At 35.4% G+C, this 26,277-nt stretch overlaps 4 protein-coding genes across 10 annotated transcripts; 2 read left to right on the top strand and 2 right to left on the bottom strand.

Moving 5' to 3' along the window:
* Positions 1 to 675: 675 nt before the first annotated feature.
* On the top strand, positions 676 to 5,357 carry LOC140871320 (protoporphyrinogen oxidase 1, chloroplastic). The gene is made up of 9 exons (XM_073273777.1): positions 676 to 1,166; positions 1,328 to 1,513; positions 1,607 to 1,691; positions 1,999 to 2,146; positions 2,234 to 2,314; positions 2,688 to 2,859; positions 4,253 to 4,412; positions 4,556 to 4,659; positions 4,966 to 5,357. Exons 1-9 carry the CDS (start codon positions 780 to 782, stop codon positions 5,263 to 5,265), a joined length of 1,623 nt encoding a protein of 540 aa, XP_073129878.1. The 5' UTR covers positions 676 to 779; the 3' UTR covers positions 5,266 to 5,357.
* A 170-nt stretch (positions 5,358 to 5,527) lies between these two features.
* Positions 5,528 to 6,370, bottom strand: LOC140871321 (uncharacterized). Its single transcript, XM_073273778.1, has 2 exons — positions 6,121 to 6,370; positions 5,528 to 5,974 (listed from the first exon to the last, which is right to left on the bottom strand). Exons 1-2 carry the CDS (start codon positions 6,284 to 6,286, stop codon positions 5,781 to 5,783), a joined length of 360 nt encoding a protein of 119 aa, XP_073129879.1. The 5' UTR covers positions 6,287 to 6,370; the 3' UTR covers positions 5,528 to 5,780.
* A 2,615-nt stretch (positions 6,371 to 8,985) lies between these two features.
* Positions 8,986 to 18,842, top strand: LOC140871287 (protein PARALOG OF AIPP2-like). Of its 7 annotated transcripts, none has more exons than XM_073273726.1 (12): positions 8,987 to 9,752; positions 9,883 to 9,948; positions 10,819 to 11,031; positions 12,163 to 13,122; positions 14,200 to 14,285; positions 14,377 to 14,846; positions 15,014 to 15,508; positions 15,605 to 16,274; positions 16,388 to 16,618; positions 16,704 to 16,828; positions 17,275 to 17,987; positions 18,069 to 18,842. In XM_073273726.1, the coding sequence occupies exons 3-12, from the start codon at positions 10,936 to 10,938 to the stop codon at positions 18,555 to 18,557; spliced, it is 4,335 nt and encodes a 1,444-aa protein (XP_073129827.1). In that variant the 5' UTR covers positions 8,987 to 9,752; positions 9,883 to 9,948; positions 10,819 to 10,935; the 3' UTR covers positions 18,558 to 18,842. The 7 variants fall into 7 exon arrangements, with proteins under 7 accessions (XP_073129832.1, XP_073129827.1, XP_073129826.1 ...); XM_073273728.1 differs by having other exon boundaries at positions 8,988 to 9,752; positions 10,819 to 10,938; XM_073273725.1 differs by lacking the exon at positions 10,819 to 11,031 and having other exon boundaries at positions 8,987 to 9,541.
* A 507-nt stretch (positions 18,843 to 19,349) lies between these two features.
* Positions 19,350 to 21,745, bottom strand: LOC140871768 (phenylacetaldehyde reductase-like). Its single transcript, XM_073274458.1, has 4 exons — positions 21,410 to 21,745; positions 20,899 to 21,056; positions 20,601 to 20,816; positions 19,350 to 20,041 (listed from the first exon to the last, which is right to left on the bottom strand). The coding sequence occupies exons 1-4, from the start codon at positions 21,738 to 21,740 to the stop codon at positions 19,565 to 19,567; spliced, it is 1,182 nt and encodes a 393-aa protein (XP_073130559.1). The 5' UTR covers positions 21,741 to 21,745; the 3' UTR covers positions 19,350 to 19,564.
* Positions 21,746 to 26,277: the final 4,532 nt, after the last annotated feature.

Genomic DNA, 26,277 nt, shown 5'->3' with positions numbered 1-26,277 from the left:
AAAGAATTTTTGGGTGGTTTCAAAAGCAAACCATAAGCTTTTATATTCAAAGTGGACATGTTCTAATAGTCTCTCATGTTCTTGTTTTATCTTGAATGATTTTCGATGTTAAATTGATGATTATGTTTTATTAAGTTTATCTCGCGTGCTATATGATTTCAGTGGATTAAGTGACGGTAAATCAGATAAAACCTCTACGAAAATCGAGTTATAAATATATAACCTTATAAATTATGTGCATATAGTTTTCATTTTTCAATTTATATCATGTCATCCTATCATAAAAAAATGACTAGACGTTTCTTTTACAAATATTAGGCCTTTTCAAGTAGCTAAACTAAAGTTGAATTGATGTAGAAGATAAACATCAATCGTTTTTCGAAGTACAATAACTAGAAGATGGTGGTGGATTTTTTTTTTTAACTAATGTATTTCGAGAATTTATATAAATTATATGTTTAATTTCAAATAAATTTTTTAATGTCATTATCATATATTACAGTATTAATTATTTAATATCTGTATGCATATTTTATCTCATAAGTCATAATAAATAATAATAGTTAGTTTAAAAGTGTTTAAATAATTTGTCAAAAATATTTATTTGAACAAAATTAAAGTTAACAGTAAACAGGTGCTTACATGTAAACGGTAATAGGTCCAAGTCCAAGTCCAAGTCCACGTTAATGTATCCAGCGCGGGTAAAGGATAAGATAACCCCCATTTCTCTTCCTCTTCTCCGGCATTGCGTCGCCAGTCCACCGCCGTAGTATCGCTTCATGGGCAGCTTCACCTGCACTCACAACTACTTTCCCACCTTCAAGAAGCCACCGCAGCCTCCATTTTCTTTACCTCCCGTCACATTATCACCCAGGGGCGGGCTCCGCAGGATTCGATGCTCGATTGCAGAGGGGCCCACCTCTGTTTCTTATTCTCCGTCGAGAGAGGACCAGAAATCGGTGCTGGATTGCGTCGTAGTCGGTGCTGGCATCAGTGGACTGTGCATCGCGCAGGCCTTAGCCACGAAGCACGGCAATTCTAATGTCGTGGTGACGGAGGCCAGAGATCGAGTGGGCGGAAACATCACCACCATTGAGAGGGATGGATATCTCTGGGAGGAAGGCCCAAACAGCTTCCAACCATCTGACCCCATGCTTACCATGGCGGTATGTTTTCTTGTTCTCAGTTCTCCCTGTAGTGTAGATCATTTTCATATCTTCCTGCTTACTTGCTAATTAGTATTGCTGTTAATTATAACTGAAATGGTATTCATGGGCTGGGATTATGCAATCATTTTTAAAATTTTAAGAACAATGCATGTCTGTAGGTGGATAGTGGGTTGAAGGATGACTTGGTATTAGGAGACCCGGATGCTCCTCGCTTTGTGCTATGGAATGGGAAGCTGAGGCCAGTGCCCTCGAAGCTTTCTGATTTCCCTTTCTTTGACTTAATGAGCTTTCCTGGTAAAATTAGAGCAGGTCTTGGTGCTATCGGTCTTCGGCCACCGCCTCCAGTTTGTGCCCTGAACCCTTCCTGTATTTCCAGTTTCTGACGTATTAGTATTTCTAGTTTCTTCTCATATTTGAAAATTTTGTCAAGGTTACAGGGTCGCGAGGAATCCATCGAAGAGTTTGTTAGACGCAACCTAGGAGATGAAGTTTTTGAGCGTTTGATTGAGCCATTTTGCTCTGGTACTCTTAAAACTTCTTCCTCGTATATATTTTTTACTTTTAGGTGTTGTCGAAAATGTTTTATTCATTCCTTTATCAACTCTTCCTGGTCTTCCAGTGATTATGTGCTCTGGATTGCGGTAAGCTTGATCCATCATATGCGATGGAAGATGGTAATACTGTGCTTCATGATCTGTTATGTTATAGTTTACCATTGTCTGTTGATTTCACATTTTTTACATTATGTTTAGAATGCTAATCAGCATCCTGTATGAGTTTTACGGTTTAGAGAAGAATGTAAATATGTTTCATGTTTCATTTGATGCAGGTGTTTACGCTGGAGACCCCTCTAAACTGAGCATGAAAGCGGCATTTGGTAAAGTCTGGAAACTGGAGCAAAATGGCGGTAGCATCATAGGTGGAACTTTTAAAGCAATCCAGGAGAAATCTGGTAGCTCTAAGCCACCTCGAGATCCGTAATGGCATACTTGCTAAAGTCTTTCTTCTGTTTGTGTTTGTATAATAAGCCTGCATGCTTGAAATTTTAACAAGTGTATCTACAGACGCTTACCCAAACCAAAAGGTCAAACAGTAGGATCATTCAGAAAGGGCCTTTCGATGCTGCCTAATGCAATTTCATCGAGGTAATTTTTATTTTTCGGTCTTCCAGTTAAATAAAAATTCGAATTTCTTCTTTCTTTTCTCAAAATGTTCGTATGTGTATGATACTTCTGCTGCCCAACCAGTTTTGACACCCTTGTCGCTTTTGCATGTGACATGTCACAAAAATTCTGAAGTAATTTTCTTATCTTGTCTGCTATCTACTCTCAAGAGAATCTTTGGGCCGATGTGTTTCAAACCTATGAAGTTTCAAATAAAAGAAATATTAAAATGGAGTCATGATAGTGCCTATGCACGAGGAGATTGCTTCTGGAAACAAGCCAATTATAAGGACATATGAATTGCTTAGTGTTAGTTTAATCTTCATTGTGTGCGTTTGGTGTCCCATATTTCCAGATTAGAAGGCAGGGTCAAACTGTTATGGAAACTCACAAGTATCACTAAGTCAGATAATGGAGTGTATAAATTGGCATATGAAACCCCTAGTGGAGTGGTTTCACTCGAGAGCAAAACTGTCATCATGACTGTTCCATCCTATGTGGCAAGCACGATATTGCGGCCTCTTTCGGTAAGTTTACGATGTAACATTATTGACCTATGCTGTAGTCCCTTGTTGAAGAGAAGGAATGACAGGAAAGTGGGCTAGTGTTTTTGCTTTGATAACAGGGTTCAAGTATTTAATTGGATTTTTTCCGTTTGATAAATTAAATACTCTTTACGTGTTATAAAGGATAAATACCTTGTATGTAATCTTCTCTTAATTGGTATGAGCTTTGTCAAGCTTGCGACGAATGTGAAGACCATCTCTCTCTCTCTCTCTCTCTCTCTCTCTCTCTCTCTCTCTCTCTCTCTCTCTCATGAAGGAAGGGAATTTGATTGCATATTAAGGGTCAAAATGCGGAAAATTTTGGAAGTTATTGTTGCTAGCTATCACTTGAAATAGAAATATTCCAATTTTTACAGGATTGAGGGGATATGCATCAATTAAATATCAAATGTCTGGATGCAGTATGGGCGCAACATGCTGTACCAAATATCTGGATAAAAAATACAAAGAAGAAATCAGGCTAGGACTGGGATGTGTGTAAACTTATCAAGCAGGCTAGGACTGGGATGTGTGTAAACTTATCAAGTAACTGCCTCATCATATCACACAACAGGTGCACATAGATATTGCACATCTTTGGCTAGAAGCAAGTTGATTTAAATGGAAATGGTTATAACAAGGGAAAAAGAGGGACCAAATATAGGAGACGGCTTGCAACAGTTTGGCCTCAATTACAGAAGGCTTCAAATTGCATTACGGTGCTTGCACTGTGTTAGGAAACAGATTGACCTACATTTGATGGTACACCTAGAGAAGGACTCCCTTTAATCACATGTTGTGTAAAAACTGAAGTGAGTTGGATGCTTGTGGTTAGATTATAATCTAGTGACTCGTCATGATGATTGGACAAGATTTGATCACTTATTATTTTTGTGCATTTTCTATGCATGTGTTACGGGTGTGAGATAAGCAGATTGATCTCGCGCCTTTTATTATCATTATTTATTTATGTATTGAGCGATATTTTATATACCATAAGAATTAATTTCAATTATATTAATGTGAAAACATCATTTTTTCTTATAAGAAAACTAGTCAACCTTTTCATAATGCAATATGATTCTCTTATCCGTATTCAATTTTAAACAAATACTAATTGTAAACTACTCAAAGGGCTACTTTAACTGATCCCAAAAATTAATTTACCTGGACAAAGGGCCTTTAACATTTTTAGAGCTCGAGTCATGTACCCCTAGTTTGTGCACTAAATTTTGTATTAAAATTATGTGGCTTTGATTCTTCATTCGAATGTGATTCGCTTTAACATAATTTTCTTAACTGATGCACATCATGTTATGTGCTGCCTTTCATTGATATTGAATAACTACATAGCTTTCATGTGGATTTCTTGTAGGACGTTGCTGCTGATGCTTTATCAAAATTCTACTACCCACCTGTAGCTGCGGTCACTGTTTCATATCCAAAAGAAGCCATTCGAGCTGAATGTTTGATAGATGGTGAACTGAAGGGTTTTGGGCAGTTGCACCCTCGTTCCCAAGGGGTGGAAACTTTAGGTCAATCTGAATCATAATTATGGATTTCCGTGTGACCTTTGTGTCTACTACAATGTATAATTAGCTGGAAGTTTTTTCTTGGTGCTGCTCAAAGATCTGTATGCGGCTGCAATGACCTTACTTAGTTTCATTCCATCTTTCAGGAACCATATACAGCTCATCACTTTTTCCTAACCGAGCACCTCCGGGACAGATTCTTCTTTTGAACTATATTGGAGGAGCAACCAATTCCGGCATTACATCAAAGGTACACATTGATCCATGAACTGTATAACATGTGTAATGTGTTGGTAGCTTAGGCCTATGGTAAGTGTTGAATTAATATCGTATCAAACATCTCTCATAGAATATCAAACTAGTGAAAAAGGAAAACAGATTCACTTAATACCGCTATTTCTCCAATTATGAACTAAGTATTAACGTTTTTTCCCCTATTTTCAATCTCTTGTGTGCTGTAAAACAGTAACGTGGTTCACTTTAAGCATGCTTTAGTTTCCATATTAATATATCTTATGCTCATTGTTGCATTTCCCATTTCCTACACTTTTATCAGACAGAAAGCCAACTCGTGGAGACAGTGGATCGTGATCTCAGGAAGATGCTTATAAGGTCAAACGCACAAGATCCATTTGTGGTGGGAGTACGTGTCTGGCCGCAAGCTATTCCACAGTTCACGATAGGTCACTTGGATGTGTTGGACACCGCAAAAACTGCTCTCAATAAGGGTGGTTTCGGAGGTTTGATTCTTGCAGGTAACTATGTGTCTGGTGTAGCCTTGGGCAAATGCGTGGAGGCTGCATATGACGTCGCTGATGACGTGACCAAATATTTATCACAGTACCAGTATGTATAAGGTGGCGAGATCGCGTGCCAAATTATTGCATTACTAGTTGTACATTTTTTTGACCAACTGAGCTGAGCATCATCCATCTAGTTTATTAGTCACCCATTCTTCTTTTGGCAGGAAGGACTAAAACTATGTTCTTAGAAAAATCACATGAAGCTTTATATTTTAATTTTTTTGATGGAAAAAGATTGTAAAATCACAAGGTGTAATGTAACATAACATAACATTCACATAGGTTAGAAATTAGAATTCAAGAAAACCAAAAACGATTCATTTATAATGGGAGTGAACTGGTGCATTACAACTTCAAAACTAGGAAGCTGGAAGATTGTACTAAAGTTTAGAAAACTAGTTTAAAAGATGTAAACTAGAATCATGAAGTAGCACAAGGATTAAACTTGTTTCATCTATAAATAAAATTAAAACACTTTAACATCCACACCAAACTCCACATTATCAACAAAAACTCTTACTAGAAGATAGTAACAAACATGGAATCGATCGAAGGAGATAGGGTTAGTCTAAACACGCCCATCCCACAAACATTCGGAGTTAGCTTTACCGGCGCTCAAAAGCCGCCCGATCTCCTCTGGAGGCTTCAATCCTAAGGCGTTTGCGCGCTTCCATCGGTCGAGTCTGCTCATGCCTAAGCAAGGGCCATACGCCATGTTCATGTCAAATTGCCTGAGAACATCCTCCTTGCCATCATATTCGTCTGTATGATATCGTGCTTATGTTAAAGCAGTCATCAAGCAAAAACCCCCAAATATATATATACAAATCCGCGAAATACAGTTGTTTCTTAAAAAATACTTGGATTTGAATTGAATCGAAGAGGAACGAAAGCGAAAGAGGTCAAACCCCGGAGATCGAAAGAGCCATGGGAAACAAGAGCAGGGGGTTGTACGACGTCGGATCCGCAGGAAGCAGAAGCTTTGGACCTCGGAGTTTTCTTCGACGATGGTGGCTTTGCGATACCCGCTTTCCTCTTCTGTTGCTTGAAGAAACCCTTCATGTCGGAAGCCATTCTTTCAGATAGCTTTTCGATTTGAATTTGAATTCGAAACGAAGAAACAAAATCGGTCTATAAATATGGTCGCCGAATCAAAACACAATAAAATACTTTTGAAATCGGCTCAGAAAAAATCACAATATAGAAATTGTATTTATCAAAATATTATCTTTCTTTTAAGTTTTTTTTTAATAAAAAAATCCGTAAATTATTAATTATTAATAAAATAGAATTTAAGAAATTTCAAAAGAAGTAAAAGGAGAAATCCCGAGCCTAGTGAATTGTCTCTTTTTTTTTAAAAAAAAAGGTGATTGGATTCTAAATTCTTTAAAAAAATAAATCTATAATGTGTAGCCCGGAATTTGTTTTCCATCTCAAATTTCACCTTTTACTTCAACATATGTGAAGTCAATACAAAGTTTTTTTAAGTGAAATAAATGTTTGCAGGCATCAATTTGGCCAGTTTAATTAACTTATTAAGTGAAATTAATGATTTAGGTACTATCTAGTTTCTATCATCTGTCACAAGGAGGGGAGGGTAGGCAGAAATTTTTAAAAACGAACCCTTCTAGTTCTAGCAGTCTGACAATTTCTCATTATTTTATCATTTATTGTATCAATAATTGAATATTTCACCTCAATTATATATAGAGTAGGTTTCGTAGTAAAGGTCTCATCCGTGAGATACATGGTTCTAATTGTATTTCTAGTATCAAAAATAATAAAAAATTTTATGAATCGAGTTAGATAAGAGTCTTGTTTCATAAAATTAACTTATTTTGTTATGTATGTATATATATATATATAATCTTGTTCCTTTGCACACCAATGTGCAGGGATTTTGTGTGCACCCTGTGATGTTCGCGTGAACATCTGAGATGTTCTTGCGAACATCTGATTTTTTTTAGATGTTCGCGTGAACATCCCGCGATGCACATAAAATCCCTGCACACTAATGGATCATGATTATATATATATATATATTACACACACAATTACGTGTAGAATAGAAAATAATAAAGTTGAAAAGAAAGGTGGTCTAGCCATTTTTGTCAATTATAGTCTAAAATTCTCTACGTCATCATCGTTCAATTAAAAATATTACTAGAATATGTGTTCGCCGCAATATTTTATTTAATTGACATTAGTTTATCGGTAAAATATGTATGATTCATTTGCTTACCGAGATTTCTTCCCAAGGAATCAATCCAAAAATAAATTTAAAATCTTTTTCTTTTTTAATAGATGAACACGCATATATATCATTTTGACGGTTTTGTCTATGCTAGCACATGTGTCCATGTGCTGCATTCAATGATCCATATTTTTTTGGACTTGATATGATCTCATTTTAAATAAGATCATATCAAGTCCAAAAAAATATAAACTATTGGATCCTCATTCCGGCTGCTCGAATGGGGTAGCATAGACAAAACCCCTTTTGACAATCACACGCCATGTAAAATCAGTGTGTTGGAACTTGGAATATATAAGTTTTAACGTTTCTTCATTGCCCAAACCATGTTTTTTTTTTCGCCCAAAAGGACGTCTGGTTGAAGTTTTTTTAAAAAAAAATTAAAAAATTATTTGAAAAGTGTACGATTAAAGAATTTAGAAAAATACAGTTGTTAGTTATAAGTTGTAATTTATCTTTTAAAAATTTAAAAATTATTTGAAAAATGTATGATTAAAGAAGTTAGAAAAATACAGTTGATAGTTATAAGTTGTAATTTATCTTCAAATACGAAAAATATATGTAGTATATTATTATTATCTATACTATTATATAAAAAATGAAGCTATTAGATAAACTAACTTGAGGATGTCAAAATCATAATTCTATTATTATCTTTTTCAATTAACTACCCACAAAAACCCTCCATTCATTTTATTCTTTATTTTTTAAAAAAATACATATAAAAAACTTTTATTTTACACACGCAAAACATGTATAATACATGAGCATCCTATTCTAACATAACGAAGCCATGATATAATTTTAGATTCTCTGAAATATCATCCATATTATCAAACAAAACATGATTTTATCGTATTATCATTGATAACAAATATCTTTCCATCATCCATTACTATCCATAATACATAAACACCTTATATACTAATAAAAAATGAACTCATGATATAAAAAATAAAAAAAAATGAACTCGTGACATAATTTTGGTTTCACTAAAAATCTAAAAACGCACTTCATCTCAAAATAAAATGATTTTACTATGTTATTTTTACTAACAAAAAATCTATTTTCTTTCTATCTATTATTTTATGTCGTTTCAAGTTCCAAAAGATAATCATTCAAGGTAAAAATAATAAGATAAATTTCATTTTAAAATAAAAACATTTTTTTTGAAACGTGAAAATCCGCAACCGTTACTTTTCGATGCATTATGGGTAAACTTCATACTAACGCAATAGCCTGCAAATTAGGTTAGTCACCTACTCCACCAAGTGTGCATCATAGTTTACAAGTGTTTTGGTATCCGTGATACGAGTAATTCGTAAAACAATATGTGAAGTGTGTTTCTGATTTTTATTGAAATTTATCAATTTTGATGAAATTGAAATGATATAAATAAACTGAATATGTAAAAAAAAAAACAGAAAAGAAGAAAAAAAAAACTAAAAAAATGTGATTAAAACGTAGACAATCGTGTGTCAGCGGGTGTGTATATACATACATATATACATTGATACGTACATATGTATTCATACGTAAGGTGAGGGAGTGTAGGGAGAGTGAAGGAGAGGTTGACACAGAGGATGGATGGAGAGGAATAGGATGTATTTTGGGCATCGTAAATTCGTATGTGTTGTGTTGTGAGAGAATTGGAAATCAACGTGCACGACGGGGAGAAGAGGAGAGATTCTAAAGCACACTTGAAGGCAATACCCTCTTGTTTTTCTTCATAATCAATCAATTATTTTCCCCGAATCTTCTTTCCGTGGGAACATCCGGCGTTAATTTCCAGATCTTCCCTTTGTAAATTCATTCATTTTAGACCGAATATAAATAAATATATCCCTTCGGTGCCTCGTAATTGGAATTCGATTCCTTTTTATATGCATATCTTGCTACTTACTACTGATTGATTAATCTGACGGAGATTGGCGGAGGCCGGGATTTACTGGCATGTCGATTTGTGATTCGGAGGCACTGATCTGGAAATTTGATGGTTGATCGATCGGCGGATGGTTGCCCATGAGCAAGCGCAAGGCGCGAACTATATCCTAGACGGTCTTTATGAGCCCCAGGCATGTCAATTGGGGTCTTTTTACTTGATTGGGTTTTAAAGCTTCGAATTTTAGAGTTTCCGTGATTTCTATTTGGATGAGTGTCCAAATTGCAGACGTTTTGCTGTTGCCCTCCTTTGTTTGCCTTTTGCCTTACGGTGCTCTGAATTGTAAACGTGGCCAATTTGGGGATTACTGATATTTTTTTCCACTTATCTGCTATCGTCCGTTGGTATGTGTGAATTATGGATTCATGAAAATTAAACTTTTTAGCTCGTGCTTCAGCTTATGCATTTAGTTGTCCTTATTTGTCCGGGATGGTTCTGCTAGTTGACTGGATATTTTTTTGTTGCGCTTTTCAGATTCCATGCTCGAGAAGAAATTGTAGGATGCAAGTTCCAGTTGACAAGGCAGACCATATTGATACGGTAAGATATTAACAGGTTAGTCGGTTCTGTTGTTTATCGTATTATCATTTCCTATTACCCCCTCTGTAGCTCACTCTTTTTTATTGAAAGCCATAGAATTTGTTTAAGAAGCTCTTCCGTACATTTTTTTAAGCTTGTCTAGCTTTACCTTCTTTGTTGTGAGTTGAGGAATTACCTTGGGGTGATATCATCTAAACGCCCACGACTTAGAAAACCCCCCACCTCCCAAACTGTACGGGAAATTTTTATTATTGCTGAATTTGCACTGGTTTAGAAATTTTCTTTAGGTCATCTAAGGATATGATTTTTTCTCTCTCATTCAATAAAGTTTATTCCGTTCTTGCTGGTTGAAGGAGCCTAATTGCAAAACAACAATATTGCCAATAATGGTGGCCAACTGAGCTATAACATGTATGGGAACTATGTTTGTGTTTTCATTTCATGCACCATTTTGCATCGTGCCTTATGTTGCATGGTAGCTAAAGAATAAAGTTTGTTCAATAATTCATAATATCAAAATTGATGCTGCAAACCAATTTAATTTTTAGCACTCCCGCTAAAGTTTGTAAATAGGCATTTGAGTTCAAATGTTCAATTTGGGGTAAAATGAAAGTTTTGAAGAAAATTTTGCTTCTGGTTTGTCTAAAATTTTTATTTACATGCCTTGGTTTATAACATGATAACCACCTCTAGTTTAGGTGAAACTATATCCTGAAAATATAATATGCTAAGAAATTATCCTGATCAAAATTACGGAAAGTAATATTAAAATTTCAAAGTAATTTTGTCGTATCCAATATAGTTTCTAACCAATATTTGATTTTGAACACTTCCCCTCAAATTAACATTGCTATATGGATCGAAATGCAGGTTCTTAATTTAAATTGGTGCTTAAGACATGCATTTGTGTTCCTTTGAGCAACAGACACCGACTATCTTAACAGCTGTGCGTACCCACAATAGGATGGATTTAGAGAATACCTACACATGGTAAAATCACGAGAGGTCAACCCGCTAACATTCGAGCAAAAACAAAAGTTCATGTATAAAAGTGACTATGAAGATATGATATTCTCTTTCATTGTAAGGATATCTTATCGAATACAGCGTTGTGACCACCCATAAGTTATCAACTCATTTCTTGACCATATATTGTTCAGAAAGGTGTTGTTTCGACGAACCTTTGCCGCTAACATTATCTTGCATGACATTCGACCCTAAAAAAATAAATTAATGTTTCCTGCCATGATGCTATATCAAGATTTTAAGAGTGGAGTAAGTATCGTGATATAGGACTTACATGGTGCCTCCATAAATGCCTACATGGATACATGCAGTTTTTCAGTAGGCAATAAATTTTTTTAAATTTCTCTTTGTTTAGGATTTATGATAACTCCTTTTATGTCTGATAAGAACGTATTAGGGATCGTTTGGTTATACCTAACTAAATGAACCAAAGTCATTTGAAAAGTTTGTCAGTAAATTAAGAATGACAGTTCAAATCTGATTCTAGAATATGATGCTTGATTTTTAACAAGGTAACTGTCTGCGTGACACTGTTTTTTCTTATCATTTTGCTGGTCTGAACTGAACAGCTGTAAAACAAAACAAGGGTAATCAAATAATTGGTGCTTAACCGATCCTGTTATGTAGGAAATTGGAATGAATTTTGCTTGTCTTAAATTTTGCAGTCTCACAATGTTTGATATGATATGACTTATGAGTGCTTTCGCTATCAACTCATATTAGAGTCTCGATTATTATATAGCGAAAATGTCAGAAAGGCCAAAGGCGTAGCTGAATTTTGACAAAATCAAATCATCTCCGATTTTGTTTTATTGGGTGTGATGTTGTATAAGTTATCTTTAATTTGGGAGACTGCTGGTGCTGTATGTTCATTTTCTACACAATATAGAAAACCAAGAGATATCGTTTTGCCAAAGTTCTTAATATGTTATTATCGGTTTGCCTCATCTGTTCGCACACATTGAGCATTGTCCAAGTTTGTCTGATGATGGATTTATTGTCCAAGTTTGATTGCTTGTCATACCTTTCTCTTGCCCATCCCCCATACTTCTCTTTCTACATGGTACTTCGTATTTTGAGCAGTGCTGAAAAAAATAAAAGCTGCACCATTTCTTAATCTAATGATGGATCTATTGTGTTTCGCCAGTTAACAATATGGTATATCTAACATGTTTTCTAATTGAATAGGTGATATCTCAAATTAAAAAGGGATTCAGTTGTTCTGATACAAGTCAAGAGGTTGACTATAAAAGTAAGTCTGGAACGTGCAGTGTGTGCTCTGCCCCTTGCTCATCTTGCTATCATGACAATCAAATTCTCATGAAATCAGCCGTTGAATCCGCTGGAGAAATTTGTGCAGAACATACAGTGGCTAACTGGTGCAAACGACGCGAAATGAGCATTATAGAAACCATGAACTCAAGTGCTGATTCCTCTGAAATTGCTATACGCAAAGCATTCTTGAGGACTCCTGATGCATCTGCATCAGATGATTCTGTGGTGCTCTCAAAGTTTGAGGCACAAAAAGTTCCAGAAGGCTATGATGATTGTTTGTCATGTGACACTAGAATTGGTGATGCCACCAAAATGCTAAATGTCACTTCTGAGAATGTGCTTAGGATGGATCCGCGCTGCTCTTACGTGTCCACCGGTTGCCCCACTGTTCAGGGGAGTGAACTGACCACCAACTCTCAGACTCTATCACAGCATGAAATTAAAAAATTTGGTGTTAATCATAGTAGGATAAATTATAGTAGACGAGGTAAAATTAGAGGAGAATTCTCTGTTAAGTTGCCTTCTAGTGACTTGCCAGTTGGATCATCTTCACGTCATCTGGGTTTGTCTGAAATTCCAGCTTCGAAAAGTACTGATGACTTGTTGATGGTACGAGATACGTCCAGTGTGAATTCTCTGTTATGTGGCTCAAACTCAAGGGGAATAGACGTGGATAAGAGTTCTATTCCCCAGATTGAATCATTGGAGAGCTCAAAGGAGCAATTGAATTCGTCACTGGTTGGACCAGTGCTAACTGATGTGTCTCGCGATCTACCTGCTACTGCTCATATGTCCTCTGAAAACAATGATGATATGAAAGCAGAAATCCATACCATGGATGAGGCCGAGGACTCTGATATGGTGGAGCAGGATGTAAGAATGTTTTCATCCTTATTTATTAGGACATTTGTGCTATCCTGTTTGATCAAACTTTTTACAAGCCTTAACAACATCCTTTTCTGTAGTGATTCTCATTTTTAATCACTCTTGAGTGGTCAACGATTTCTTATATTAATATTTCGAAGTGCGAAAACAAATTTGATATAAATCCTATTTTTTTATGGGCGGACTCCCCTTTAATCATTGATAATGCAGATAAGTCATAAGTGTCACTGAATTCTGTTTGGATACAAACATAGAGTATATGTTGATGTTAAAATCTGTTGCTGCAAATTTCACATTTTGTACATGTTTCTTTTTTTAATTATTGAAGAATCTTGTACTTGTTTTATCTTTAACCGGCGATGGACGTTTTCTGTACACTTTCTAATTTTGTTTTGCTTTACTTACCAAGGGTACAAAGGAATTCTGTATCGTCAATGCAAATTAATCATCCTTTTTTTGGCGAATTCCATTATTATAAGCAGAATTTAATGGTATTCTGTTATTTTATAGAAAAATTTAGTCACCTATTAAAACTTGATGAAAACACTTAGCCCTGAAAGTGGACTTTCTTTGTGACTAATACTGCCTACAAGTGATGCTGCATCCTATCAGCACATTGTATTAGAATATTGCCTAGACCTATGTTAATGGTATTTTCTTGAAAGACGTAGAAGACTCAATTGAAGAGATTTGGGATAAGATCAAACTGAGAATAGCAGTGTGGTTACATAGTTTAAATGATTTCCAAGCTTTTGCGATTTCAGATCTGTATAGGGGTTGGAGTCTGGTTTTGAATTAGCATAATCTTCATATTAGACCCCTAGACTAACTCGTGGACCTCTGGTCCACATTTGTATGTAACTTTTAACTTTTTTACCTATTAATAACATGACATTTGTTTCTGATCAAAAATATATATATATATAATTGAGCATGTGGAGAGTTCATCCCAAAACTTGAAAGGTTTTTTGAGAAAGCTTCTTCATGGACTTTGAATTTCTCATTTATAACTTAATCCTTGTCAGATCAGATGATAATTGAAGTTGCTCCTTTTTCTGGTAATAGGTTAAAGTTTGTGATATCTGTGGAGATGCAGGCCGAGAGGATTTGCTTGCTATCTGTTGTAGGTGTAGTGATGGGGCAGAACACACGTAAGCCTTAAAAAATTTAGTCTCCATCTATCTGTGCCATAATTTTTATAGTTGCTATTCAAATATCAATAACCTGCACATCCTGTCTCAGTTATTGCATGCGGGAAATGCTGACCAAAGTCCCTGAAGGTGACTGGATGTGTGAAGAATGCCAGTCCAGCGAGAAGGTGAGGTATCGAAGACGAGATAAGTTAGGAAAGGTGGATGAAAATGAGAAAAATAATTCCGGTCAAGCAAGTAGTGAGCATATGAATAATTCTGATGTCGAGGGAAATAGAACAAGGAGTTGCATGAATATTCCCACCAAAAGGCTCAGAGATGATGCTGATACTGAAGTTTCTTCTGTAGTGAAGAAGCCAGCTGCTGACTCAACAGTTGGGACACCGAAGCTCTCTAAGGCCGAGAAAGCGCCTGCTCTTTCTCACGAGAATCCCTCAAAGAACCTAGATAAGGGAAAAGTGCAGTCTTCACATGGGAATCCAACTTCTGATGCTGTGACGGTTAACAATACCCCAGAATTAGTGCGGCCTGATTCAGATCTACGATCACTGAGTTTCCAAGGTTCTCTCATGTTTATTTGTTATGTATCATTGATCACTGGTATTCCTGGGACCTGGGGTTTATCTCTTTAAAAGAAAAATTGTATGATGCAGTGGATTTTGGTCTGACATGTGGATTGTTGCCTGAGTGTCCCTTAATAATTAGAACTTACTTTTCCAATTCCGCAGGTACATTCTCAAAATCTAATTCGTTTGCATTTCTAAATTCAAAACCAAAGGTCAAACTTGTTGATCGAGTTCTTCAGCGTGAGAAATCAGCCAGCGAAATTGCCTCTGTTCATCTTAAGAATGGCAATACCAGACCAATAGGCAGATCAATTTCATTCAAATCTACAAATTCCATCTATTCTGGGTCGAAAACCAAGATGCTATCACCTAGACTGTCAAACATCAAGGATATTAAGAATACAAAATTGCGAAGCTCATTTGAACGGCAGAGCTCTTTGAGGTCAGAGGACAGGCCAATGAATTCGATGATGGCTACTTCAATGAGTTCCGCCTCAAGAAGTGATAAAAAAATAGCATCTAGGGCTGAACCTTGTTCACTTTCTGTATCTATCAATCACCATGAAACAAAGCCAGTACAACTTGGTAAACCGGTGGCATTATCAAGATCATCCAGTATTGCATCTCGACGGAGTGCAGATTTGGCTGGTTCTGTAGGTACAGTTTGATTCAAAGTTGTGGAATGGTACCTGATATACTATTTAAATTTTTAATCGTATTTTTTGCTGCTCCAAATACTCTTTGTGTGGGCAGGTGATTTTAAAAAACCACCAACATTTGGCCTCAATACTCCTAGGGTATCGTCTGCTAATGACATTTACAACTTTGATGAGAAATCCAACCACACTAGCCCCAATGAGGATTCGTCATCATGCTCAGGTGTTTTCGAATCACCACACTTTAATGCTATTGAATGCCGACCTGATGGGTCAGCTCGGCCTGGAGAACTAACAAATTCTGGTGAACCATCGAGGGAAGATTCTGGAAGCGACTTTCGGATGTCATATGTAAAGTCTTCAAGAAAAGAAAGCAATAACCTGAGGGCAGCTATTGAGGCTGCTGTGTTGAGAAAGCCAATAGGTTTCAAAAAGCATAGATATGATGACACATCAGCATCGAGCAAGGGTTGTGATTTTTCTTCTAAGGATCATTTATCAAGTTCAACTGGAAGGAGGATCGGGACATCTTCTGCAGTGGCAGCCGAGATGCATACTGTATCCCAAACTTTGACTGCTGACTCTCATGGAACTCTTAATACTGTGGACAACTTGTCCTCAGTGGCTGAGGTTCTTTCTTCTGGAGGAGATGAACTCCCAAGCATTCCAGTGGATGTGAAGGCTTCCTCCAGGGACATATACAGTAGTGTTGCGGGGCCTGGGCATTTCATTTTGAAATCGTGTCCTGAGCATGAATACATATGGCAGTATGCATATTTTTCTGCAAACTTGTTTGGTTTTATATTTGAATCTAGTTGTGGTGCAGTTGAGTTATTTGGTGCTGAAAATATTGTTTCTCACATTTTTCCTTTGAATGCAGAGGAAGCTTTGAGATTTATCAAGGTGGTAAAGTCTTCTCTATATGGGATGGAATACAAGCCCATATGTCTACAAGTGCATCATTTAAAGTTATAGAATTTGTCGATAAGTTTAAAAGCAGAATTGTCCTAAATGAAGTGCCTCGAATAAGCACCTGGCCGGTACAGTTTCAGGAAAATGGGGTTGGGGAGGATAACATTGCCCTTTTCTTTTTTGCTAAAGATCTTGAGAGGTAACTTATTAAGGTTTTCTCCTTTCTTTTTCTTTTTATCTCTATCCATTTTCTTTTGTTTGAAGGTAGCCATCTTGTATTACAGCTATGCCAAAAGCTACAAAGTTTGGTTGGAGAATATGATGAAGAATGACCTTGCTCTCAAAGGGAGTCTTGATGGCGTTGAACTCCTGATATTTCCTTCCAATCAACTTCCTGAGAGTTCCCAGAGTAAGCCAAACAATCTAAATTCCTCTGTACTCGAGAAACTAGATATCGTTCACTTTCTCCTGATTTGGTAACTTGATTCTTGAAGATTGTTGTAAGCAATGACCATTAAAGGGAGAGCAGTTTTCATTATGAGGGTTTTCATTTTATGAAACACCTATAATATAATAAGAAACGAGTGTTTGCTATTTTGTGTTGGGCATGTTTAAGTTGTTTAGGAACTTCGTTATGGAACACTTAATATTATTGCCTGAAAATGATTGTGCATGCGAGAATTGGGTGCAGCCACATTGGTTGGACCTTGACCCACTAAATGAACTTTTTAATATTCTGGTTTCGATGATCTGTAAGCCAAAAAAAAAGTTTGAGAAGTTCTAATTTCCATGACTTTCGGTATTTGTTCATAGTAAGAGAAGATAGGATGCAATTTTCTTTATATTTACATGCAGGGTGGAATATGTTATTCTTCCTTTGGGGTGTGTTCAGAGCAAAGGAAGAGAGTTGCTTGCGAAATATTCCCGGCACCTTGAAGCAGTTTTCAGATCCTCAAAATATTCCCCCATCTATAATTTCCGTGCCTGGGAATAGGTGCAGACCAGTCTCTAAGGATTTGATTGCAAGCGGTGATATATCCTCTGAGCCGAAAGTCCATGCCTCAGAAAACCTTTGTGATGCAATGTCAACTAAAGCTGTAAATGGAGATTGTGATCTCAAAGTATCTTCTTTGGATTTTTTGGATGGTAGACAAAATTCCAGCTTCTCCATTGCAGTAAGAGCACTTGAAAAAGTAAGTATAGACGTGAGACAAAGAGAACAGGAATCGCATCCTTCCTACAACCCTTCAAAGTGTAGCCTTGATATGCCCTCTGAGGGAGGCATAGGTGAGACACCTACTGTCTTGGACAGAAGGATCTGCAGTCAAGATCAAGTGAAGTTGAGATTGGTTGGTGAAGATCTGTCCACATGTGTCAAAGTTCCCGTGGAGGAAGACCGAGACACCAGAGGCCTAAACACAGACATCAACAGATTTCTCTTGAACCACAATGAATATCTGCATCCCAAGCCTACAAGCATGGAAACTCGAGCTCCTTATGCCTGCAATAGCCAAGTTTTGCCTGAAAATGATGATAAACATGGCCTACCACTCAGAGCACTTGAAAAAGTAAGTATAGACGTGTGAAAGTTCACTCATCTTTCTATGTACGTGATGATTTCTTCTTGTATTAATGGTTTTGCACCACAGATGAACCACGTGGTTTTGGAGAATCGAGACTATGTAGTGTGTGATGAGCCTGTCATCCCCAGGCATTCAGAAAATGCTGAAAGGCGTTTCTTCCCCATGGAATTACATCCTGTGAGGGGCATACAGCTGTTTGGCAGATCAATGCCTCGGAAACCGAATCCATTGGAACTAAACCAGCATCATGATAGGGCACCGAACCTTGAGCTTGCTTTAGGGGCCGAAAGAAAATTCTTGACTTCGGACATCCAACCATCAATAATCAGGAATGTAGAAAGAAAGGTAGTCAAGGAATACATCCATGATGCGAGACCAATCAAAGCAGATGAAGATGATGACGAGGAATCAGCCTCTCTTTCCCTCTCTCTTTCGTTCCCCTTTCCCAGGGAGGGACAAACCTCAAAACCTGCTCAAAAAACTGAGCAGCTTGTGTCTCAGAAAGATCATGTCACTACCTCTTTGCTTCTCTTTCACGATTTTGGAGACAAGTAGTGAGTGCTGTATGTCAAAAGTACATATTCCGGGCTTGTATAGCTGTAAGTAGGTACGGTATATGTAGTTGGATCATGTTTTATGATCTTTCAAGCGGTTGCCTGAAATATAGTTGGTAAAGCCACATCTTCAAATTATAACTCTTTTAGATCACATCCTCTCCAGTACCCTGTATAGTTTGGCAAGTGCGAAGTCCCTGTGGCTGTCTGATTATTTGTAGATACAGTTTCAGGACTGTTTGTGCTATGAAATTTTGGCTCGTGATGCTGATAAATTCACAAATCATTCTTAGGATTCTCCTGTAATTCATCATGGCGTGGGAAAAACCTCATATCATAGCTCGGTGAAATAACTCTCCCGTAGTTGGGAAAAGATTTCGGATTCAGTATCCAGTCTTCGTCCTGCGTCAAGAAAAATAAAATAAAGAATCAGACTATGGTATTATATGATGGTTTATTTTTAATATAATCGTGCTGAATTGCCTTATTGATATTTCAGAGAACTATCGAAAAAAGACAAGTGCGGTAATAATTCATGCAATAACATTAACTTAAGATTCGGACCTAGTTTTTTTACAAAATTTCAGATATTGACTATTTACTATAGCCGTTTTGCTTTGGAGATTTTGTTATTTGACTTGTGAGATCAATTTGGACTTCAAAATAAGGGTGAGTAAGAGAGTAAGACTCATGGTTTTTATTTTCAAAAATAGACAAATATGAATAGCTTTCATCGAACATATAAGGGTGAGTAAGAGAGTAAGACTCATGGTTTTTATTTTCAAAAATAGACAAATATGAATAGCTTTCATCGAACATTTGATATATTTATTCGATTCAATCCGTTTGAACCCCGTTTGGAGTATTGGGGTGAAAGCAATGAAAAAATACATTTGATTTTGTATACGCATCGCATCTGATTATACAATGTTACCAATATCTAAGATTTGTATGTGGTACCAAGCATAATAATTTTACAACAATGAATCACGGGATCATGATACTGGATCATTGTTGCGAGTATACAGGCGCAGCAGCAGCAGCAGCAGCATTATAGTCACTATCAAAATGTAGCATCAGCTTATTCAATTTGTGATTGCTAATCCTCTGCTGGTACACACTGCAGCTCTTCTCATCTTCTTCCAACCCTGAAGCATCATCATCAGAAGTTGGTGGTAAGAGCATTGTCGCGAGCTTAACGATGTCTTTACTCGAATTAATGATACGGTTAAAGCAGAGGTATCTGCCGTAGGAACAAGAATCCTCGAAAACACAGATATGCGCGTCCACCAAGAACGGCAAGTCCACAGTCACAAACACCCCATTTTTAAACATCTCCGCCGCCCCCAATAAGTAAGGGTCTTTTATACTCAAATCAGGACGCATTAACAGGCCTCCATTTATCGACACCATGTTCACCCCCCTGTCCTTTGCCAACGCCCATGCCGTCTTCTCTGCTACCGTCTTCCATACTCCATGCCATAACTGTGTAAGAACATACAACACAAGATTTTATAATCAGGTGTCTTGTTGATCCAATCAACTCTGCTAGTATACTACTTTACAGTACGTGGCCAGCCAGAGCAATAGCTCCTGATCCCTTTAACCCTTTCACTGAATATGTATTTTGCTATATGTTTGAACATGGGATAAACAAGTGTTTTGCCTCCCTTAGGTTTTTTTTAAGAATCTTCTAATGCTAAGTTCCTGCCCCTGCTCAACAATTCTCACTTCATCACTTCTACCTTAGTTCAACATTCAGCTGTTGCATTTAGGTACCTCCAGTTCATTCGAAAGAAAAGATTCTACAATATAATTAAATGTTATTAAGAGAATATTTATCACTACTTCTGTTCCACTGTCTTTAACTGGTATTGCAGTATAAACCAAGATGAGCTATAGAGTTTCGGGGAATTGTGCGGTGGACTGGTGGATGAGGCTCTTTATGAAAGATCCATGAAAAATAAGATGTTATATATCATTCTTTTTTCACTTCAAAATTCAAATACTAGCACATACAAAATGGATTATTTTGTTTGAGTACCTTAAATTTTTTACAAAAGTTGATATCACTCCAATTTCTTTCGTCAACACGAACATCATCGTCGTCCTCGACGCCGTTATTAGAGCGCTGTTGGCTGTCCTTCCAGATGACAGCTGCCGCAGAAGAGGTAAAAACAACCTTGTCAATAGTGGGTGTTTGCGCACAAGCTTCCAGGACATTGTGTGCCGCTCTTACTTCCAATTCACCCATATATTCCTGTTGTATACACGACCCCCTATGTTACTCATGTGAATTCATTACTTGTGATTCCCAATTAGAAAAAGAAGTGTACACGTACATCATAAGTTGGGTAATCGGAGGGAGGCTCGAAGGAGTAAAACAAGGCACAACATCCCTTCAGTGCCGGAATAATGCTACCATAATCCAATGGATCTGAATGAAATACTCTCAACTTTTCACCATATTTACCCCATTGCCTCTCCTCGTACAACTCATCTGAAATCAGTACCACAACATTCATATGATTTACGACCACAAAAATCAACAATTTATTAACGCAAGACTTCGTAATTGCCTGAACACAACCAAGAAATCGAAGAACTGGACGGCAAAAAGAAAACAAAAAAAAAAAAAAGTAAACTTTAGACAGGCGAACTCATTTCAACCCATAAGCCACTCAGAAATTCGTAAACGTCAGCTCATGAATCACATGTACCGTATGTACACACGATATTAATCCAAAAATCCACTTAATTTGAAAAAAACAAAAACAAAAACAAAAATCCGCAGATTCTGAAACCAAAAACTCAACACACAGACTCAACACCAAACACATGGCAAGCACGTACCCCCGTGGTTGTCCACCGCAGCGTGAACCGTGTACCCTCTCTGCAACAGGCGGTGCACCAGGGCCGAGCCCAGCTGCCCCGACGCGTCCATTACGCACACGGTGCCCATCGACGAGTCAACCCAAAAAGCAGCCGCAGGTGCCATTACCCCCCAGCTGCGTACACGTGTATACAAAACTCCTAAATGGGTATCTAATCTAAATCCTGAAAAGGCGAATTGAGATTTGAAAGGGTGAGTAGATGAATGTGTGCGTGCCTGTGTGTGCGCATATATATATATATATAGAGGGAGGACTGGTAGTTGTGCGTGAGTTGGATGTTTTCTTGGCATTGAAAGAGTGCTGGGGAGTTAGTAGTAGATAGTTGGGAAGCTGGTGGTTAGCCTTCCTTGCCAAACACTAACAATCTATAAACATTTAATTACATCCATAATTTGAAACTCATACTTACATACATACATATATATATAATATAATTCAAATCTTTTTTTTATGGCGTGGAAACCCGCAGCCGTTACGTTTCGGTGCGCATCGGGTAAACTTTCGGACTAACGCAATAGTCTGAAAATTACGTTAATTAGATAAACCACAATAGAAAAACCTCGTGTGACATGCTAATCCAAAAAAATGTTGGTAAGGAGAATTGAGAGATGTAATTTCACAACACCACGAGAGACATAATTTTATATTGACTGCTTGATACTTGTATGAATGTGCATCAATCCATTTATTTATAAGACCACACTTTTTTAATTAGTTGTGGAAATGTTTACTATGCATAAAATTATAATCATACATTAAAGTTTAAATCTTGCGTGCAGATGATCGAAGTATATAATAATATTACCATTTATATGATGAATTAAAATATGATATATATGGAATAAAAGGTTTTTAGAGACGAGATGTGGACCGTGTGGTATGTACCTAAATTATAACTGTTTATTTAATATTGGGAACTAACATCATCGCCAGTACTCAAGTAGGACTTATCACGTTATTAATGAGTTGAGTACGAGTCAATTTCATTCCTAATCTCAAATCAAGTAGGACATCATCGTATTAATGAGTCGAGTATTGAGTCAATTTCATTTCTAATCTCAAAATTAAAAAAAAATACTAAATATTAGAGTGAATAAGCGTTTTGATCAATTATCAAAAGTTTAATTATGTTTACCAAATCCAATTACTTTGGTGATTATTTCGTCACACATGAATCATTTAGTACGATTTTACTTGACTAATGTAGTTTGCAGCTACTGTATTAATTCGAGGAGTTTGAAGCTACTGTGTTAATCCGAGATTTATGTAATATACATCAAATTATAGCGATGGTTGGTTCTTTGTCATAAAAAGTGATAATGATACGAGAAAGCCACTTGTGTGTTATTTTCTTCTCTTTCGTACATCATCAAAATTTGATATATTCCATATATATTAGTAGTCAACGAAATTTACGAAAAGTCCTTGAATAGTATTATTTAAATTTCATTTAGGAATATGAAGAGCCGTCCATATATGCATGACTCTAATGAATGAAATATATAATATAAAAATAAAAGCAAATAAAGCAATAACAGCTGCCTCGGCAGAATACAGATCAAACACAACCACCTCACAAACCAAGCCAAGTTGCAACCAACATTTTCAATACACGACATCCAATCCAACAGCCTGTATTCTCTTTCTTCTAGAATCCAACGAGACATTATGTCGTCTTTTGGGTTTAAAGCCCATGAGTTTCACATAATATCAACAAAGAGACAAGAACAAGTGCATCAAATGCATGTATATATACATAATTCCTTTAAGCATATAGATCGAGAGAATTATAAGAAAAACAAGTTCTAATTCTCGTTTTGTCATTATTTAATGAGTGCTTTCAATGAATAGTAGTGAAAAAAAATACTTTACTTGTATATTTGAGTCATATCATATAAGAAAAGAAATGTGACATTTATATCTAAGACGGATGGAACATCAATGTATCGTTTTGATTCATATTATGCCACAAATAATTTTTCGTTTTTAAGGGAAAAAAGAACAAAAACTAGTATCCAAATATCTCGCTTGAATTTGAGTAGAGATTGTTATGCACCTATCACTCACAAGGGCTGCTAATATAGTTGAGAAGCAAAAGTTGGGTGAATAATAAAGGACGAAGCTACTTTGGGATGATTTGAAGTTTGGTAGGAAACACCCCATTTGGTTTACTTTCCCCATTTGTGGTTTGGGTTGAGAGAGCAATGCATTATAGCTTTAGCCAATCTCATCCATATATTCCACCAAACAAATTATATCAACTAAAAGAAATTCATTTTTCTCTAGAACATCATTTTCACTACAACACACGTTGAATATATTGAAATTTGATCATATGTAGTCCAAGTGTTTGTCCTATGGTAAAGTATGGACTATGGATCATATTTAGTTTTTCTCGTTCTCAAATGCACGACCTCATATCAAGGGGGGACCGGAGGTGCAACCGGCCGCCTTCCTCAACTTTGTCATATATTTTTTATGTTACCTTTCAAATTTACGATAACAGATATTTTTCAAAATGATTTATTCATACCGTCTCCTTGCTCGATAAAAAAAATCATTTTAGTCTATCTTATTTGAATTTTTTTTAAAAATCTCCATCCCTGCCTCGCATCATGGAAAATCATATCTAGTTCGTCGAATATATTGTCCTAAAGATATAGTCATGATCGAAGATATTGTCCTAAATATTTATAGCATAAAGTATATATTATATTTAAAATATGGGGAATGGTGGCTGTAAATAAATGCCCTCGTAAGAAGGTGTTGGCACTTGGAAACAGCAGAATCCAGATCAAGCATAACCCCACAGACTTGGCAAACTCCACAACGTAAATAAAATTATAAAAACAGGTCATTTTCATTACAGGGCGACCTACAGGCTGTTAATAGAGTTCATAATTAATGTGGCCCAATAAGACATTATATCTTTGGGTACGGCCTACTTTGAATAAAGCCCAAGATTTTCACAAGCAAAAACCCTCTACGGCCACCACAAATTTAACTTACTCGAAAGGAAGATCAGGGTCGGTTTTACCCGGTATAATTTTAAAATCTATTCAACTCATAAGATTAAATTATAAAATATTTATCAAACATTTACATTTTATGAATTTTTATTTTTATTTTAAATTTATTATTATTAATTAATTTGTTTCTAAAAAAATATTATCACTTTATCTTGATATTATTATTTTATTAAATCACTTCGTTTTTTCAATTTTTTCATTAAACATGCATTCATAAACAAAGATTTAAATATCTAAACGTACCAAAATATTGAACCAACATGGTAAGTTCATGCATATTTCTTTTTCAATTTAAGACTATATATGTTTGAACTAAAATCTATATTTTTCGAAAATATGTATTGCACAATTTACAGTAAATAATAAAAAAATAAAGTGGTTATATAATGATAAAATTTACGAGTAAAATTTAATTTGGTATACGAACTATTGGTTAAATGTCAAATCGGTACACGAACTTTTGTTAATGGCTTAATTGGTACATGTCCGCCGGATTCCGGTCAATTTTCGGTGACATTTATGTAAAATGTCCAATTTGCCCTTTATTACAAAAAAAATGCATATTTTATTTTTTATTTATATTTGATATATTTGTATATTGTATTTTATACGTAAAAATTAATTTGATTAAAATTTTTATTTGTACATAATATTTATTATATTAGATGATAATATATTTCAACGAGAAAGATTAGATAAATTATATTAAGGCATACAATATCTAAATAATTATAAATAAATAAATTGATACCATAGAAAATAAATAAATATTTTATAGCTAAAATTCTGATTTTTGTATACATGATTTTCTCGATAATATTTTGAAAAAAAATAATAAATAAATAGTGATTGTGATAAAAAAAAATTTAATATGTTAACAATGTAAAAATTTATCGAATATATATTTTAATAAAAATATTAGATAAGTTAAACTAAAAATTAATTTAAATTTTCAAATCATATTTAAAAAAAAACTCATCGAAACACCAATTAAACTTCTCTATAACATGCCACATGTTTTTAATCAACAAATAAAAAACTAAATTGTGTTAGTCCGAGTGTGTTTACCCAGTACGCACCAAAAGGTAGCGGCTGTGGGTTTCCACGTCATAAAAATATAAATAAAATAAAAAAATTGAAAGTTTAATTTATTTAAACACAATACTTTTATAAGAGAACATGACTAATAAAAAATTGAAAGTCGTTCTCGATTTTTATTATGGACAAAAATAATGAAGCTAGTTTTGAAACTAAAATAATGTTAATGTTTTAATTAATTTATATCATCAAAAGACTATTATACCCTTTTTCATCATAATTTGGTCAAAATTAGGTGAACATGTACCAATTAAGTCATTAACAAAAGTTCGTGTACCAATTTGACATTTAACCAATAGTTCATGTACCAAATTAATTTTTACTCTAAAATTTACTATTAAAATATATTTTTTGTATAACTAATAGTAAGATAAAATAACTAATATTTTTCATAGTTATTTAATTAAAAATATTATTTTATTCAATTAAATATAGAATTAATAGTAAATTTTATCGTTATATAATCATTTTATTTTTATTATTATTTATTGCAAATTGTGCAATACATCTTTTCAAAAATTTAGATTTTGGTTCAATATTATATAGTCCTAAATCAAAAAAGTAATATGCTTGAACTTATCATTTTAATTAGTTTAATATTTTGATACTTTTATGTATTTAAATCCTTGTTTATGCATGAATGTATATTTAATTGAAAAGTTGGAAGCACGAAGTAAGTTTAATAAAATAATGATATCAA

Source organism: Henckelia pumila, unplaced genomic scaffold (genome assembly GCF_033568475.1).
Source record: "Henckelia pumila isolate YLH828 unplaced genomic scaffold, ASM3356847v2 CTG_461:::fragment_3, whole genome shotgun sequence".
NCBI classification, from domain to species: domain Eukaryota; kingdom Viridiplantae; phylum Streptophyta; class Magnoliopsida; order Lamiales; family Gesneriaceae; genus Henckelia; species Henckelia pumila.
Note: the sequence above shows the minus strand (reverse complement) of the source record. Positions and strands in the feature narration are given on the sequence as shown.

What these genes read in the sequence shown, in the direction of transcription:
- LOC140871768 (XM_073274458.1), bottom strand. Translation starts at nt 21,740, where the DNA reads ATGCCAAGAAAACATCCAACTCACGCACAACTACCAGTCCTCCCTCTA. An exon ending in CCGATTACCCAACTTATGAT is followed by an intron (nt 20,817 to 20,898) that starts GTACGTGTACAC and finishes TGTATACAACAG; the next exon opens with GAATATATGGGTGAATTGGA. An exon ending in ACTTTTGTAAAAAATTTAAG is followed by an intron (nt 20,042 to 20,600) that starts GTACTCAAACAA and finishes GTTCTTACACAG; the next exon opens with TTATGGCATGGAGTATGGAA.
- LOC140871321 (XM_073273778.1), bottom strand. Translation starts at nt 6,286, where the DNA reads ATGGCTTCCGACATGAAGGGTTTCTTCAAGCAACAGAAGAGGAAAGCG. An exon ending in TGGCTCTTTCGATCTCCGGG is followed by an intron (nt 5,975 to 6,120) that starts GTTTGACCTCTT and finishes GATATCATACAG; the next exon opens with ACGAATATGATGGCAAGGAG.
- LOC140871287 (XM_073273725.1), top strand. Translation starts at nt 9,479, where the DNA reads ATGGTTGCCCATGAGCAAGCGCAAGGCGCGAACTATATCCTAGACGGT. An exon ending in ACGGTCTTTATGAGCCCCAG is followed by an intron (nt 9,542 to 9,882) that starts GCATGTCAATTG and finishes TGCGCTTTTCAG; the next exon opens with ATTCCATGCTCGAGAAGAAA. An exon ending in GAGCATGAATACATATGGCA is followed by an intron (nt 16,275 to 16,387) that starts GTATGCATATTT and finishes CTTTGAATGCAG; the next exon opens with AGGAAGCTTTGAGATTTATC.
- LOC140871320 (XM_073273777.1), top strand. Translation starts at nt 780, where the DNA reads ATGGGCAGCTTCACCTGCACTCACAACTACTTTCCCACCTTCAAGAAG. An exon ending in CCTAATGCAATTTCATCGAG is followed by an intron (nt 2,315 to 2,687) that starts GTAATTTTTATT and finishes CCATATTTCCAG; the next exon opens with ATTAGAAGGCAGGGTCAAAC. An exon ending in CGATATTGCGGCCTCTTTCG is followed by an intron (nt 2,860 to 4,252) that starts GTAAGTTTACGA and finishes GATTTCTTGTAG; the next exon opens with GACGTTGCTGCTGATGCTTT.